Raw genomic sequence first — 18,445 nt, forward strand, 5'->3', positions numbered from 1 at the left:
GCTCAGGGTTCCGGCTCAGGGTTCCTCGTGAGGTTGTAGTCAGCTGTCAGTCAGAGCTGCGGTCATCTGAGGCAAGAGGACCTACTTCCAGCTCACTCATGTGGTTGCTGGCAAGCCTCACGTCCTTACTGGCTTTGGGCTGTGTACTGGAGGTCCTCACCAGGGGCCTTTCCATAGATTCTGACAGCATGGCAACCAGCTCCCACATAGCGAGTGATCAGAGAGAGAGAGAGGGAGCCGCAGTCATCTATAACCTGATCTTAGACAGGAGATACTATCAGCTGGGTCATCTACTATTGGTCACACAGACCAACCCTGGTACACTGTGGGAGGGACTACACAAGCGATGGAATCCCAAGAGGTGAGGGACCTTTTGGAAGCTGGCTACTACACCTCTTCTCTCTCTTCCTTGTTTTTTCTCCATACCACTGATGACCAACTAACACATTGTTTTTTGAGACAAGGCCTCACTCTGTTGCCCAGGCTGGAGTTGCAGTGGCACCATCACAGTTCACCATAGCCTTGACCTCCCAGGCTCAAGTGATCCTCCCACCTCAGCCTCCTGAGTAGCTGGGACTACCGGCACATGCCACTAAGCCTGGCTAATTTTTTATTTTTTACAGAGATATATGTTGCCCAGGCTGGTCTTGAACTCCTGAGCTCAAGCGATCCTTCTGCCTCAGCCTCCCAAAGTGCTGAGATTGCAGGTGTGAGGCACCCGGCTTCTAATACATTGTTTACCTTATTTTGTTATCATCAGTGTCCCTACAATAGAATATAAGAAGCAAGGGATGTCTGCCTGTCTTGTTCACTGCTGTATAATCAGCACCTAGAACAGTGCCTGACACAGTAGGGCTTCATTAATATTTGTTAAATGGTGAGTGATGTGCCACCATAAGAAATTAGCCGGCCGGGCACGGTGACCCAGCTTCTTACCAAGTGTGCCTGATTCCTCTTGACTACCTTCAAGGAACTGCAGAAGGACAAGTTCTTGCGAAGCCTTCATCTTCTCTGATCTGCTACTCTAGGTCTATTTCTTTGGCCAAAAAGATGGGGCAATGGTATCAACTTTGCAGGGAGCTGGAGCATTTGCTAGTGACCTTTCTATACCAGAACTTGCTAAGCGTGCTAGTTAATAATGATGCAGCACAGGGCGTGGTGGCTCACGCCTGTAATCCCAGCACTTTGCGAGGCCAAGACGAGCAGATCACCTGAGGTCAGGAGTTCGAGACCAGCCTGGCCAACATGGTGAAACCCCATCTCTACTAAAAATACAAAAATTAGCCAGGCGTGGTGGTGGGCACCTGCAATCCCAGCTACTCTGGAGGCTGAGACAGAATCGCTCGAACCCAGGAGGTGGAGATTGCAGTGAGCAGAGATCACGCCACTGCACTCCAGCCTGGGCAACAGAGCAAGGTTCTGTCTCAAATAATAATAACTAGTGACGCAGCTCTCTCTCTCTGAGTATATAATGCAGTTCTGATGATGTGAGGAAGGGCCTCACTGTTGGTGTGGCAGAGTCTGAGACCATGGCTGGCAGCGAAAACACTCCCCTTTGATGCCTATGGGCTCTCCATTTATGGGTTCAAGGAGGGCTTCTCAATCTTGGCAGTATTTTGGGCTAGATAGTTCTTTGTTGCACAGGTGGGGGGCTGTCCTGCACATCACAGGATGTTTCATCCCTGGCTTCTACCTACTAGATGCCAGTAGAAAACACCCACCCCACAGCTGCCCATTGTGACAATCAAAACCCTCTCCAGATACTTTGCAGGGGGAAAATGATTTCTCCAGGCCTGGCATATACATAACAATACTTAATAAACAGCTGCCTAGGATTAATTAAACACAGAAGGATGTCTCTCATCCAGAACGCCCTGGACCACCTCTTTGATAGGCAATCAGATCCCACCTCCTCTACTCTATGTTTGAAGGCCCTGTGCCAAGGCCACTTTTTCCATGAATACTTCCTTGGTTCCCCCATCCCTAGCTCTATGTAAATCTCCCACTCAACACTCATACCTGTTAGTTTACATTCCTCTTGACACTTGTCATTTAGCAGCCTAAGTATGTAAACATGTCTCTCTTCACGATTCACAAAGTGGCTTTGGAAGAACTTTAGTACCTTCCCATCTTCTCTGCCATGAAAAGTGTACACAATTGACATTTTCTTTTTTCTTTTTTTTTTTTAAGACAGTGTCTTGTTATGAAGGCCAGGCTGGAATGCAGTGGCTATTCACAGGCACAATCATAGCTCACTGCAACGTTGAGCTCCCAGGCTCAAGTGATACTCCTGCCTCAGCCTCCTGATTAGCTGAGATCATAGGCATGCATTATCACACTCGGCTCACATTTGACATCCTCTAAAGCATATATAAAATGTGAAGAAAACTTTCACAATTTGCATTCCTTTGTAATATGTAACGGAAATAAAATTCTCTTAAAATCTATCAACAATAGGCAACGCACGGTGGCTCACGCCTGTACTCTCAGCACTTTGTGAGGCCCAGGCGGGCGGATCGTTTGAGCCTAGAAGTTCAAGACCATCCTGGGCAACATAGTGAAACCCCCTTCCTACAAAAAATACAAAAACTAGCTGGGTGTGGTGGCGCACCCCTGTAGTCCCAGCTACTTGGAAGGCTGAAATGGGAGGACTGCTTGAGCCTGGGAGGAGGAAGTTGCAGTAAGCCAGGACCGTAGCACTGCACTCCAGCCTGGGCAACACAGTGAGACTGTCTCAAACAAACAAATAAATGAGGCGGGTGGATCACGAGGTCAGGATATCGAGACCATCCTGGCTAACAGGGTGAAACCCCGTCTCTACTAAAAAAAAAAAATACAAAAAATTAGCTGGGCGCGGTGGCAGGCGCCCGTAGTCCCAGTTACTCGGGAAGCTGAGGCAGGAGAATGGCGTGAACCCGGGAGGCGGAGCTTGCAGTGAGCCAAGATCGTACCACTGCACTCCAGCCTGGGCGACAGAGCGAGACTCCGTCTCAATAAATAAATAAATAAATAAATAAATAATCTATTAACAATATTTATTGTGCATTTAACCGGAACCATGCCCTGTCCAAGAAAAACTTTACAGGGCTTAACTCATTTGATCCTTACCACAATCCTATGAAGTAGGAACTTTTATAAAACGCATTTTATAAACAAGGCACAGAGAAGTTAATTAACTTGCCCTCTGGTCACACAGCTAGGAAGTGGGCAGAGTACAGATTTACACAAGGCGTCTGTCTCCTGGCCCCACACACCCAACTGCTGTTAACCCACACCGGCGGCCAAGCAGCCTCAATTCTGCATGCACCCACTTCCCAGCAAGACAGCAGCTCCCAAGTTCTTCCTGTTTAGAATTTTTGAAGCGGCAGGTCACCAGGCTGCAGTCTCCCTGGGGTCAGGGGTCCTGGCTGCACTCCGTGCTTTGCACAAAGCAGGCTCTCCATTTTTGTTAAATGCACGAATAGTGCTAAGCTGGGAAGTTCTTCCTGAGGTCTAACCTCTGGCTGTTTCCCCACAGAAGAGTGCCTGCGGCCAGTGGCCACCAGGGGTCGCCGCAGCACCGCGCGCTGGAGGGCGGAGCGGGCGGGAGACTCGGAGCAGCATGTGGACTCTCGCACGCCGCGCAGTCGCCGGCCTCCTGGCGTCCCCCAGCCCGGCCCAGGCCCAGACCCTCATCCGGGCCCCGCGGCCGGCAGAGCTGGCCCCACTCTGCGGCCGCCGAGGCCCGCGGACCGGCATCGATGCGACCTGCACGCCCCGCCACGCCGTGAGTATCGGCGCCGGGAACCGCCGCGGGCCGCACGCCACACGCCTGCGCAGGGAGGCGCCGCGCACGCCGGGGACGCTCCGGGGACGCACCGGGGACGCGCCCTGGGCTGGCTCACCCCGCTCCGTCTCAGGGCGGCCCGGCGGCAGCGCCGTGGCAACCGCTTTCTCTAGTTCTCCCGGTTGCATTTACACTGGCTTCTGCTTTCCGATGGAAAAGGGGACATTTTGTCCTGCAGTGCGACTGCGGGGCAAGGCACGGGCGAAGGCAGGGCGGGCTGGTGGAGGGGACCGGATCCGAGGGGTCTGCGGCTGTCTCCATGCTTGTCACTTCTCTGCGATAACTTGTTTCAGTAATATTAATAGATGGTATCTGCTAGTATATACATACACATAATGTGTGTGTCTGTGTGTATCTGTATATAGCGTGTGTGTTGTGGGTGTGTGTTTCCGCGCACCGGCGCGCACACACCTGATATTTTCAAGGCTGGATTTTTTTGAACGAAATGGTTTCCTGGAACGAGGTGAAACTTTCAGAGCTGCAGAGTAGCTAGAGCAGCAGGGGCCCTGGCTTTTGGAAACTGACCCGACCTTTATTCCAAATTCTGCAGCACTCCGCAAAGCTATGTGACCTTGGGGGATCCCCTAACCTCTCTGAGACGTGGCTTTGTTTTCTGTAGGGAGAAGATAAAGGTGACGCCCATTTTGCGGACCTGGTGTGAGGATTAAATGGGAATAACATAGATAAAGTCTTCAGAACTTCACATTAGTTCCCCTTTCTTCCCTTGGGGGTACAAAGAAATATCTGACCCAGATACGCCACGACTTAAAAGGAGGAAACCCAAAGAATGGCTGTGGGGATGAGGAAGATTCCTTAAGGGGAGGACATGGTATTTAATGAGGGTCTTGAAGATGCCAAGGAAGTGGTGGAGGGTGTTCCACGAGGAGGGAACCCTCTGGGCAAAGGCCAGGAAGGCGAAAGGGGATCCCTTCTGAGTGGCTGGTACACCGCATATATTAGGGGAGATGAAAGAGGCAGGCCACGTCCAAGCCATATTTGTGTTGCTCTGTGGAGTTTGTACTTTAGGCTTAAACTTCCCACTGACACGTGTTATTTGGCCCACATTGTGTTTGAAGAAACTTTGGGATTGGTTGCCAGTGCTTAAAAGTTAGGACTTAGAAAATGGATTTCCTGGCAGGGTGCGGTGGCTCATGCCCATAATCCCAGCACTTTGGGAGTCCTAGGCAGGTGGATCACCTGAGGTCAGGAGTTCAAGACTATCCCGGCCAACATGGTGAAACTCTACTAAAAAATACAAAAAAAAAAAAAAAAAAGAAGAATAAGAAAGAAAAGTGAGCCGGGCGTGGTGTCCCGCGCCTGTAATCCCAGCTACTCCGGAGGCTGAGGCAGGAGAGTTGCTTGAACCCGGGAGGCGGAGGTTGCATTGAGCCAAGATCGCCCACTGCACTCCAGCGTGGGCGACAAAGCAAGCCTCCGTCTCAAAAAATAATAATAAAAAATAAATAAAATGGATGTCCCAGTATCTCTGGAAAAATAGGGAAGTTTGTCTGTCCATGGTGGGCCTGAGATCCCCTCTAGGAAAGCAGACATTTATTACTTGGCTTCTGTGCACTACCTGAGCTGCCGCCTACTGGGCTTTTACCTCTGCCTGTGTGGACAGCGTGGGTTGTCAGCAGTTTTTTTTTTTTTTTTTTTTGAGACGGAGTTTCCCTCTTGTTGCCCAGGCTGGAGTGCAGTCGCTCAATCTCAGCTCACTGCAACCTCTGCCTCCCGGGTTCAAGTGATTGTCCTGCCTTAGCCTCCCGAGTAGCTGGGATTATAGGCTAATTTTGTATTTTTAGTAGAGACAGGTTTCTCCATGTTGGTCAGGCTGGTCTAGAACTCCCAATCTTAGGTGATCTGCCTGCCTCGCCCTCCCAAAGTGCTGGAATTACAGGCGTGAGCCACTGCGTCTGGCCATCAGCACAGTTTTTAATTTAGGAGAATGACAAGAGGTGGTACAGTTTTTTGGATGGTACCTGGTGGCTGTTAAGGGCTGTTGACTGACAAACACACCCAAGTTGGCGCTGGCACCCAGGAGGTGGACACTGCGTTTATGGATAGATGGTTAGCAACCTCTGTCACCAGCTAGGCCTCTTTTTTGTATACTGAATTAATCACATTTGTTTAACCTGTCTGTTCCACAGTTCCCTTGCACGTCTTGGGTATTTGAGGAGTTGGATGGGTGGCAGTGGCAACTGGGGCCACCATCCTGTTTAATTATTTTAAAGTCCTGACTGTCTTGGATTGACCCTAAGGTCCCCTTGGTCTCCAAAATTCATCAGAAAGTGAGTTCACTTGAAGGCCTGTTCCCCACGGTTTTCTCTATCCCTTGCGTCTACTTCTAGAGCAGCTGTTCAACAGAAACAGAGTGGGAGCCACAGACATAATTCTACATTTTCTAGTTAAAAAGACAAAAAAAAATCATTTTCAACAATATATGTATTCAACCTAGTACATACAAGGTATTATCATTCCAACATGTAATCAGTATTTTAGAAATCAGTAATGAGGCCAGGCACAGTGGCTCATGCCTGTAATCTCAGGACTTTGGGAGGCCGAGGTGAGTGGACCATCTGAGATCAGGAGTTCAAGACCAGCCTGGCCAACATGGTGAAACCCCGTCTCTACTAAAAATTAGCTCAGCATGGTGGTACGTGCCTGTAGTCGCAGCTACTCAGGAGGCTGAGGCATGAGAATCACTTGAGCCCAGGAGGCAGAGGTTGCAGTGAGCCAAGATTTTGGGGGATTCTGTGACACACACAAAAAATCAGTAATAAGATATCTTGCATACTCTTTCATACTGATATACTTCCAGCATCTATCAATTTACAATTTCTAAGTAAATACTCGATCTGTATTTAGTTTTATAAAATTCACAATTAAAAATGAAGGTTCACATAGTCAAGTTGTTCCAAACACACTTAAATGTCTCCTAGGCTGGTTGTGGTCGCTCACACCTGTAATCTCAGCACTTTGGGAGGCTGAGACGGGCGGATCACCTGAGGTCAGGAGTTTGAGACCAGCCTGGCCAACATGGTGAAACCCTGTCTCTACTAAAAATACAAAAATTAGCTGGGTGTGGTGGCGCACGCCTGTAATCTCAGCTACTGAGAAGGCTGAGGCAGGAGAATTGCTTGAACCTGGGAGGTGGTGGAGGTTGCAGTGAGTCAAGATTGCACCACTGCCCTCCAGTATGGGCAACAGAGCGAGACTCTGTCTCAAAAAAAAAAAAAAAAACGGCTCCTAATAACTTTATTACTTTATCATCACCTCAAATAATTAAAATTAAATAAAGTTGAAAATCCAGGTCCTCAGTCCCAGTAGCCACATTTCTAGTGCCCAGTAGCCACGGGGGCTGGTGACCACCACATGGGACAGAGTATTTAGGACCTGATCATTGGTTCTCAGATCTGTCTACTCAGCAGAACCAAGAATCCACAGAAATGGCTTTTAAGAGCACAGCCCCCCAGCCCCCAGCCCCCAGCCTTACCTACCTGGAGGCTGAGAAGGACTCTGGTTCCACGAGGCAGCCTATGTTTTTTGATGGAGGGATGTGACAGGGGCTCCGTCTTTAACGTTTCCTCTTAAATACTGGAGACAGCTTCGAGGAGGAGATAACTGGATGTCTTAGTCCATTTTCTGTTGCTTGTGACAGAATACCTGAAACTGGGCAATTTATATGGTAAAAAATTTTTTTCTTACTGCTCTGCAGGCTGAGAAGTCCAAAGTCAAGTCCTTTCTTGCTGGTGGGGACTTTGCAGAGTACTGAGGTGGCACCGGGCGTCATATGGTAAGGGGCTGAGTGTGCTACCTCAGGTGTCTTTTTCTTTTCTTATAAAGCCTAACTAGTTTCACTCACAGGATAACCCCTTAATCGATGAATGGATTAATCCATTATTGAGGGAGGAACCTTCATGACCCAGTCACTGCTTAAAGGCCCCACCTCTCAATACTGCCACATTGGGAATTAAATTTCAACATGAGTTTCGGAGGTGACAAACATTCAAACCATAGCATGCTCCCTCTTAAATAACTCCATAAGCTCCTGTGGCATCCACTTCTGCATGCCTTGGACAACTTTTAGACATCTGTCCATTTTCCTAGAGGGACAAGACCATCACCTGTGACCCTATGACCTTTTGGCTTTAGGTCTAACAAGGAGGTTATACCCTCACTCACTTTGAAATCATTTTTATTGTCTTGCAGACAATTTACACAAGTTTACACATAGAAAAGGATATATAAATATTTATACGCTGCTGGGCGTGGTTGCTCATGCCTGTAATTCCAGTACTTTGGGAGGCCAAGGCGGGTGGATCACGAGGTCAGGAGATTGAGACCATCCTGGCTAACATGGTGAAACCCCATCTCTACTAAAAATACAAAAAATTAGCCGGGCGTGGTGGTGGGCGCCTGTAGTCCCCACTACTCGGGAGGCTGAGGCAGGAGAATGGCGTGAACCCAGGAGGCAGAGTTTGCAGTGAGCCAAGATCGTGCCACTGCACTCCAGTCTGGGCATCAGAGCGAGACTCCATCTCAAAGAAAAAAATAAGTAAGTAAATAAATACTTATACTGCTTATAAACTAATAATAAATGTTATGGTCTGCATGTTTGTGTCACCCCACCATTCATATGTTAAAACCTAATCACCAAAGTGATATTAGGAGGTGGGGCCCTTGGGAGGTGATGAGGTGTGAGGGTGGAGCCCATATGATTGGGATTAGTGCCCTTGTAAAACAGCCCAACGCAGCCCAGTGACAAGGCATTATCTATGAACCAGGAAACTGGCCCTCACCAGACACCAGAGCTGTTGGTGCATTGATCTTGGATTTCCTACCCTCCAGGACTCTGAGAAACACATTTCTATTGTTTATAAGCCACGCAGTGGCTGGTATTTTGTTATAGCATCCCAGACTAAGACAAATAACAAATACTTGTATCCCTGACACCAGGTTAAGACATAGAATTTGTTTCTTCCTCAGGAGGCCCTTGTCTTCACCCCATCACTGCCCTGTCCTCCCTGGAGGAATCTGCCAGCCCAAATTCTATTAATCGTACCTTCCTTTTCTTAGAGTTTGACCTCCTCTGTATCTCCCCCAGTCCATGTATTGTTTGTATATAAGGTGTTCTGCTATATCTATTCTGCTATGGCTTGCCCCTTTTGTTCAACACTGTTTTTGAGTGTCATCTGCATTGATGCATGCGGTTGTCATTTATTTGTTTTCACTGCTGGATAGTAGCTGGTTGGGTAAATATATCGCACTCTATATCACACTCTCTCCAGGCTCCTTTAGGTGACATTTGGTTGATTGCAGTGTTCTGTTGTTATGATGGTGCTGCTCTGACTGTTCTTGTGCATGGACAGAAGTTCCTTTCAGGGAATTTCTCAGAATGGAATTGCTGGGCAAAGGGGCAGCCAATAATCAACTCATTTGATGCCAAAAGTGGTGGTACCAGTTCATCCTCCCCTGCGAGGTATGGGTCCTGATTCGCTCTTCAAGTGCTGTGGTTTGACAGGGCCGGGGGTGACAAGGGGACACCTGGGAAGGAAAGCTGGGCTCCTTGCTGGCCATCCAGGCCAGTCCTTACCAGGGGGTGGGCAATGATTGGGTTTAGTGGTTCCTGACCCCTGGGCCTGAGACTTTAGGCCCAGAAACTATCTAATATTTCCTCAAATGCATCCCATGAGCAGGCACTGTGTGAGTGAGCACGCACATCTGAAGCCTCAAGCTAGGCAAGCCTACCATGACTTGTGGTCCAAGGGCTCACGGGTGACCTGGAGTTAGAGGGAGAGGTGGCTGCCGGGTGGCTTTAGAAAGAACACTCATCCTGGCCAGGTGCGGTGGCTTATGCCTGTAATCTCAGCACTTTGGGAGGCCAAGGTGGGTGGATCATGAGGTCAGGAGTAAGACCAGCCTGACCAACATGCTGAAACCCATCTCTCCTAAAAATACAAAAATTAGCCGGGCATGGAGGTGCACGCCTGTAATCCCAGCTACTCAGGAGGCTGAGGCAGGAGAATCCCTTGAACCCGGGAGGCGGAGGTTGCAATAAGCCTAGATTGCGCCACTGTGTTCCAGCCTGGGCGACAGAGCAAGACTCCGTCTCAGGAAAAAAAAAAAGGAAGAACACTCATCCTATGACCTTGACCTCCAAGCTTTGCCTTCCTCAAGCAGAACAGAATGGAGCCTCCCTCAGGCAGAGGCCGAAGTTTGCCTCTCACCTAGGTCTCCATTCTTTTGTTCAGAGCCTGAATACCCTCAGGCTCTGTACTTGGGTTATTTCTGTTCTCTTGTTTTATGCTCACGGTTGTGAGGTTTGTTGTGAGTACCACGGTCCCTTCCTTCAGAGGAGTAAACTGAGGTTCCAAAAGGTTTAGCAGTTGCCCAAGGAATATTAAATTGGCAAAAGCAGGTAAAATATAAAGCAGGGAGTATTTGGCAAGGGTTCTTTTTTTATGATTAAAAACAGCCGAAGAAAGACTTCTACTTGTGCCTTTGAATGAGTAACCTGCATTTGACCCTCCCACCAATAACAACCATCAAATCTCTATTAAATTAAACACACATACACACAAACAAAAACAGCGATTGTGAAGGTATCAGCGACGAAGACAACTAAGGGTTGAGGGGCCAGGATCCTGGAGAGACGGGAACTTCCCTGAGGTGAGCCCCACATTCTCAGACACTTTTCCTTGGATGTTTTGAGCGCTGCTTTAATTCCTGGGAAAACAATTTCTTCCACTGTGCGCAGACTTTGGGGCCAGACAGCTTGGGTTCAATCCCAGCTCTGCCACTTAACGTCTCTGTATCTGTATAGGCAAGTTACCCTTTGGTGTGTCAGTTTCCTCATCTGTAAAACATGACTATAGTTGATCGTTATTCGTTAAGATTCTGTACTTGTTAATTTGCCCACTTGCTAAAATTTGTTACCCCCAAATCAGTACCCCTGGCCTTTTGCGGTCGTTTCAAAGATGTGTGCAGAGCGGCAAAAAAATGTGAGCTCCTCCAGGCTCATGTTCCCAGCCAAGGTCTGACAAAGTGCTGCCCTGCCTTCTTATTTCAGGTGTCATAGTGTAAACAGTGTCGTTTTCACAGTCTGGTTAGTGCCATGCTTTTCAGATTTTTATGCTTTTTTCTTGGTTATTTCTCTGTTAAAATTGTCTCCAAGTGTAGTGCAAAGTTGAGCACGAGGAGGCTGTGATGTTCCTTACAGAGAAAATGCATGTGTTAGAGAAGCTTTGTCAGGCATGAGTTAAGGTGCTGTTGTCCTGAGATCGGTTAATTTGTTGTTGTTGTTGTTTGAGGCAGGGTCTCCCTCTGTTGCCCAGGCTGCTGGAGTGCAATGGTGTAATCATAGCTCACTGCAGCCTCTACCTCTCTGGCTCACGCAATCCTCCCACCTCGGCCTCCTGAGTAGCTGGGACTACAGGTGCACCCCACCACACCCAGATAATGTTTTTGATTTTTTTTTAGATGGAATTTTGCTCATCGCCCAGGCTGGAGTGCAATGGTGCAATCCTGGCTCACTGCAACCTCCACCTCCCGGATTCAAGCAATTCTTCTGCCTCAGCCTCCTGAGTAGCAGAGATTACAGGCACATGTCATCACGCCTCGCTAATTTTTGTGTTTTAGTAGAGGCGGGGGTTTCACTATGTGGCCAGGCTAGTCTTGAACTCCTGACCTCAGGTGATCCACCCGCCTCTGCCTCCCAAACTGCAGGGATTATAGGCGCGAGCCACAGTGTCCAGCCTCAGGTTTTTTATTTTTCAAGTTGAAATGAGGTCTCTCTATGTTGCCCAGGTTGGTCTCAAACTCTTGAGCTCGAGTAATCCTCCCACCTTGGCCTCCCAAAGTGTGGGGCTTACAGGTGTGAGCTACCATGCCCAGTCAAGATCAGTGTTAATGAATCAACTATGTATATTACATAAGGTGTCTTTAAACAGAAATAAGGTTATATATTGATCGATTGGTAACAATGTTGTGACCAGCAGCTTACGGGGGACCTAGCCTTGTATTTCTCCTATAAATAATTTGCTCGTTGAGTGTTTATGGCAACTTTGTAGCACGTAACTACCAAGAATAAGGACTGTAGTAAGAGTACATCCCTCACAGGATTGTATTGAAGACTGCGTCTGTTTACGTAAAGGCTGAGAGCAGTGTCAAGCAGGCGGAGGACGCTGTAGAATGTGCAGTAGCTCTAACAGTGGTTATCATGGCTGCCCTCTCACTTCTTCAGAGACGTGTTTCTAAGGTCTGCACTCCGCCCCACCCTCCCCCTCCACTGTCCTCCAGCCCATTTCCTCCTCCACGCACTTCCCAGCCCTGTGCCTTCTGCCTTCTCTTTTCTGAGTTTGCTAAGGGCACTACTGGCTCAAGAGCAGTAACTAACGGTGTCTCGCCTCTTCTCTCCATGGCAACCAGTGACCTTTGGAGAATGTAAATCTTATCACCAATCTCTTAAAGCCCTTCGGTGCATTCCCAGGATGACGTCCAGCTGAGGTCCTTGGCAAGACCCAGGCCGCCCCTGCCTTGTTCCATCACCTCCCCTGTCACCTCCCCTACATCTCTCCACTCCAGCTGCACCACTCTTGTGCCCCAATGGCTCTTGTCTGATTATTTCCTTCATCTCCCCAGCTGGTCAGCAGAGCTGGTGGTAATCAACTCAGACCCTGTCACCTGGATGTCCAGCAGTTAGGGACTAAAAAAAATCAACAGGTCACATTCTGTCCTGCAGATCATGATAATAAGGTCTGTCAGACAGCAGTCAGCAGTCAGAGCCAATCTTCTGGACTTCAGCAGGATTCTGCCTCTTGCTATTTCCTGTTGCTTCTCTTAGTGACCTTTTAAGAGCACTGTGGATGCCTTCCAGCCTCCTGCTAACCACCCTGTAACCTGAACAGCTTGCAGCAGCCCTGCCCGGTAGAACTTCCTGATGTGATGGAAATGCTGTGTCTGCACCACTAGCCACATGTGGCCACAGGATTCTTGAAACTGGTGGTGCAGTTGAGGAGCTGACTTTATTTTATTTCATTAAATTTAAGTGTAAATAGCTACATGTGGCTTATTGGCTAGCCTGCTGGACAACACGGGCTTAGAGAGACACAGGGAGAACTCACTGTAATGCACTAAAAGAAGGTAAAAAAAAAAAAAATTCCTGAGAAATATTCCTAAAAAACTTTAACATAGGGCTGGGTTCAGTGGCTCACGCCTGTAATCCCAGCACTTTGGGAAACTGAGGAGGGCAGATCACTTGAGGCCAGGAGTTCAAGAACAGCCTGGCCAACATGGTGAAACCCTGTCTCTACTAAAAATACAAAAAATCGGGTGTGGTGGCGGGTGCCTGTAATCCCAGCTACACAGGAGGCTGAGGCACGAGAATCACTCGAACCTGGGAGGCGGGGATTGCAGTGAGCCGAGATCGCGCCACTGCACTCCAGCCTGGGCAACAGAGCGAGACTTCATCTCAAAAACGAAAAAAACAAAAAACAAACAAAAAAAACTTTAGCATGATTATGTAACCAAAAGCGGGTTAGTTGTTCACCGGATGCAGAGTCCAATTAACAAGAGCAAGGCCTGGTACCAAAAAAAAGTGAATTTATTCTGAAACTAACTTGGGTAAGGGGTACAAAGCATCCTGTCTTTCTTTAAAAGTGCTGCTTCCCGTTTGAAGCAGAAAGTGGACACTTTTATAAGGTAAGGGGGGAAGTGTGCAAGGGCAAGTAGGTGGGTCCCTCTGCTAGTTCTGTGCCTACTCTACAGGACAGTTGACTTGGCACCTTCCTGGTTAGAAATAAACTGTAGCAGTGGCCAAGTGGGCATGCTTTCAGTATGCTCTCCCAGTGAATGAAAGTCCTGAGGCAACCCCTGAGGGTGGAAGTGCCAGGCCACCACCCACTGGAGGTAAAAGTTCCGTGGTGGGTTTGCTTTGGTCTGCAAATCTGCTGTCATGTGGAGACATCTGTGCTCTGGAAGAGCACACAGTTAGAAAAGCTTGCCCTGCAGGGAATGTATGGTGAAGGGGAGATCAAAGGTTGTATTTGCATTTCTGAAGGGCTAGGTAGGAAACCAGGAACCAGGGGAGAGGAGAAGAGAAGAGAGGATAATTTTTTTTAAGAAAAGTAACATATTCCCTTTTTCTTAGAAAAAATGGAGCACTCGGTTACAGGCACTCTTGAATGTAGACGTAGCAATATATAAATTATGCATTAATGGGTTATAATTCACTGAAAAATAGTAACGTACTTCTTAACTTTGGCTTTCAGAGTTCGAACCTCCGTGGCCTCAACCAGATTTGGAATGTCAAAAAGCAGAATGTCTATTTGATGCATTTGAGGAAATCCGGAACTTTGGGCCACCCAGGGTAAGATAAAACACCTTCCACGTCATGGATATCTTCCTCCCTCCTTCCTTCCCTCTCCCATTAGAACCTGATTTTCTTCCTGAGCAGCAACAATCTTAGGCATCTTTCCATGTGACTGAGTATCCACCACATTATTTTTAATGAAATAGTATTAGATTCTATGGATGTGACATAATCCATTTAACCCATCCCCTATTGGACATTCAGGTTGTTTCCAGAGTTTTGATATTATTTTATTTAATACCCTGATAGTTAGAGCAGGCCATGCTGCTATCACGAATAGACCCAAATATTTAATAGCTCAAACCAGTAATGTTTGTGTCCTCCTCTCTGGGCAGTACAGTGTTCGCATACCTCATGAAGTGAATTAGCAACTACACTCATTCTAGCTTCCAGTTTGGTCCTTATCTGTCAGTGCCTTACTCTCCTTTGCATTGTTGAGTCTCAGTCACCTTGTCCAAGTTCCATTTGCCAGAAAGGGCTAGAAGCACAGAAGGGCTGGAAATGGCATATACTCCTCACTCACATTCTGGTGGGAAGAACTGAGTGGCGTGGCCTTAGCTAACTGTAAGGGAGGCTGGGAAATATAGTCTAGCGAGTGCCGTGGAAGAAGCCGCACGGCATTCTCCATGGAAAGCTGTCAGGCACGGCTACAGTCTACCCCCTGCCAACCAGTATCTGCGTGGACCCTCCCTCCACACTCAGATGCATTTACCCCCAGCCCCAAGAGAGCCAACCGATGCCCATGTGGTCACCACAGCCACCTCCGAGTCCAAGATTTCCAGGTGACATGCAGCCTCCTCTCTCTCATCTTTAGGAATGGCTTCTTCTGACCTACACATAGAAACACACAGACACAGACACACATACACACATACACACATGATGGACAGGGGCAGGGTAACTGCAACTGTAACTCCATTCAGAAAAGAGGCACAGCACTGGCTGCCCGCAGCAGTGGAGCCCTGCTGGAGAGCACTGGGTCAACCTCTGCCCTGGCAGAGGAGCATGTTCCTCCACAAATCCCTGCTTCAGCCTCCCAAGAGGCTCCTCCTTGTCTGTTATTTTCCTTGGCCACAGGGGAGGCAGGCAGTGGGAAGTGTGCCCTCCTCGGGGGCGAGCAGCCTTCACAGCCCACTTCCTGCTGATAAAAGTTTGGGGTTCCACAGGCTGTTTTAAGACTCCAATCAGCTATTTTAGGCCAGACTCATTTCTCTCTCGCTCTCTCTTTTTTTTTCTTTTATGAAATCGCGCCCTGTGACCCAGGCTGGAGTGCAGTGGTGCGATCTCGGCTCACTGCAGCGTCCGCCACCCGGGCTCAAGCAATCCTCCTGACTCAGCCTCCTGAGTAGCTGGGACTATAGGCTTGCAGTGCCACACCTAGCTGATTTTTGTATTTTTAGTAGAGACGGGGTTTTACCATGTTGGCCAGGCTGGTCTTGAACTCCTGACCTCAGGTGATCCGCCCGCTTCGGCCTCCCAAAGTGCTGGGATTACTGGCATGAGCCACTGTGCCCAGCTCAGACTCATTTTTCTTTGAGAGTAGGCTTTTCCCAAAAGTAGGCTTCTGAGCTATTCACTTTCAGGCAGTCCCATGTGCCAGGAACCACATCCAAGTTTCCTCCCTGGATGGGAGCCTCAGGCTGCCTTATCTCCCATGCCCCCATGCCCAGCTCTCTCAGCCTAAGGGCAGGTACCTTGAGGTCATGTTAAACAGTAAGATCGGAGACCAGCAATGCCCTCAGCCTGGTTTTTGCAGCAGGACTGGGTCTCTTGTTTTGGCTCAGTGGGAAGCCTTTGCTGTTCAAAGCCTTAACTTCTCTGGCTGAGTGCGGTGACTCACGCCTGTAATCCCAGCTCTTTGGGAGGCCGAGGCGAGCAGATCACCTGAAGCCAGGAGTTCAAGACCAGCCTGGTCAACATGGTGAAACCTTGTCGCTACTAAAAATACAAAAAATTAGCCAGGCATGGTGGCGGGCACCTGTAATCCCAGCTACTTGGGAGCCTGAGGCAGGAGAATCGCTTGAACCCAGGAGATGGAGGCTGCAGTGAGCCGAGATCATGCCATTGCACTCCAGCCTGGGTAACAAGAGCGAAACTCCATCTCAAAAAAAAGGAAAAAAAAAAAAGAAAGCCTTAGATTCTCCCTTTGACTTTCCGCGTTTGTGCAGCCTTTTATCTCCAATGCTCCATTTCATTCCATCTCCTGGCTCTTTTCTTGTCACATGTACTAAAAGCAACAGGAAGCCACCGGTATTCAGGAACATTCTAACTGTCCCCACAGCTATACCCTCAGTAGGCATACAGTTGGCCATCCAGGTTATCTGAGACCCAGATTTCCAGAGGGCTTTGCATGGCTCACAAGGTCTGAAGAACCTCTGAGCCTCCCAGCCTGCGGTGTCTGTTCATTGACTTTGCCACAGTTTCTGCTGCGTGTTTGAGGTTTTTGCTTTGGTGGCATCCATTTCCAGCCTCGGCTTCCAGCATTCCTCCCCCAACAGACTCTCTGCCGCTTTCCCCTTACTCCTTCTGGCAGTCCTGGGAGGTTGCATAGGGCCCTTGCAGGATGCCCCAAGTCCAGCAACCTCTGACCTCTGGGAAGCACACCCTTGACCTGCCATGTGTAGGAGGACAGCCCACTTCTGCCAGGGCCCAACTCTCTGCTGGCAGGTAGCACCTTCCAACCTTTTCACTTTGGACTTTAAAACTGTCAGGTATAAAGTCGGTTGTGTCCTTATGTTTCTCAAATTCTTCAAGACACATGTCAACCAACCTCTCCTACGCATTCTCTGCAGCGCACTCTCAAAACACACCCTTTCTCTCCAGCTCACTCTCAAAACACACCCTATCAGGCCAACCACTCTTTTTAAAGGACAGCTCCTCCCCAGTCCAGTCAGGTAGCCTTCCCCACATTGTATCCTGGAAGTGGGTGATGGACTGGGTGGGGAAGAGGGTCATATGGCAAATCTGTATGTCTTACAGTAATTGTCTAGCAGCCCCTGGTGTCTTACTTTAGGCCCCTTGGAAACTTTCAGATAGTGGAGTTGTCTGATACACATCTTATAACCGACAGATATTAATATATCCTCACAGGGGCACAAAAGCTCTTACAAGGATATTTATTATAATAATATTTTTATTGTTATAATTTACATGCCATAAAACTCACCATTTTAAAATGTAGAAGGCAAGGGTTTTTAGTATATTCACAAGATTGTGCAGCTGTCACTACTGTCTAATTCCAGAACGTTTTCATTATTCCAGAAGGAAACCCTATTTGTATTAGCAATCACTCCCCGATTCCGCCTTTCCCTAAAACCCAGCAATTACTAATCTACTTTCTGTCTCTGTGGATTTAAAGTAATTTTAAATTTGAAAAATAGTATCTATAAGGAAATGTATCCAGTCACAAGCATACAGCTTGATGAATTTGTAAAAATTGAACAGTCCTATGAACATACCCTATTAGCTCAAGACATAGAATGTTAGCAGCCCCTGCAAGCAAGCTTCCTGCGCACTTCTAGTCATTAACCTCTCCCTCTTTTCCTTCTAGTCATTAACCCCTCAGAGTAACTATTCTGATTACCAATAGCATAGATTAGTTCTGCCTGTTTTTTTACTTTATATAAACTGTCCCATTAAATATAAACATGTTTGTGTATACTTGTGTATTTCTATCACAATGATGTTTGTGAGATTCATCCATGCTGTTCCTATAGACAATTCTATTTTGCAGTGTAGTATTCCATTGCATGAATATACCACAATTTGTCTATGATATTACAAAGGAATACTTGGGCAGTTTCCAGTTTGGGGCTATAGGATAGTTATGATACAAATATTTTAGTATAGTACATGTCTTTTGGTGAACCTGGGTACACATTTCTTTTGCATATACCCCCTAAGAGTGGAATTGATGGGTCATAGCATGTAAATGCGTTCAACTTTAGTAGATACTGTCCAACAGTTTTCCAAAGTGATTGTCCAACTTACTTGCCTATCAGCAGTATCTGAAAAGTCTAGTGGCTTCTTTTCTCCGCCAACTCTTTTTTATTTTATTTTATTTTACTTTAAAGACAGGGTTCCACTTTGTCACCCAGGATGGAATGCAATGGCACTATCACAGCTCACTGCAGCCTTGACCTCCCTGGCTCGGGTGATCCCTCCCACCTCAGGCTCCTGAGCAGCTAGAACTACAGGCATGTCCCACGCCCAGCTAATTTTTTAATTTTCTGTAGAGACGGGGGTCTTTG

General features: G+C 47.8%; 1 protein-coding gene across 3 annotated transcripts in view; it reads left to right on the forward strand.

Moving 5' to 3' along the window:
• FXN (frataxin) overlaps nucleotides 1–18,445 on the forward strand; it is a 48,678-nt gene that overhangs the window by 6,300 nt on the left and 23,933 nt on the right. For 2 of the 3 annotated variants that reach the window (XM_063609937.1, XM_055294405.2), the window contains exons 2-3: nucleotides 3,518–3,766; nucleotides 14,095–14,192. In XM_063609937.1, the coding sequence (XP_063466007.1) occupies nucleotides 3,518–3,766; nucleotides 14,095–14,192 (347 nt within the window). The remainder of the gene's footprint in view (nucleotides 1–3,517; nucleotides 3,767–14,094; nucleotides 14,193–18,445) is intronic. The other variant, XM_063609938.1, reaches the window with a different exon arrangement.

The sequence above is a fragment of the Symphalangus syndactylus genome, chromosome 9 (assembly GCF_028878055.3).
Source record: "Symphalangus syndactylus isolate Jambi chromosome 9, NHGRI_mSymSyn1-v2.1_pri, whole genome shotgun sequence".
In the NCBI taxonomy this organism is placed as follows: domain Eukaryota; kingdom Metazoa; phylum Chordata; class Mammalia; order Primates; family Hylobatidae; genus Symphalangus; species Symphalangus syndactylus.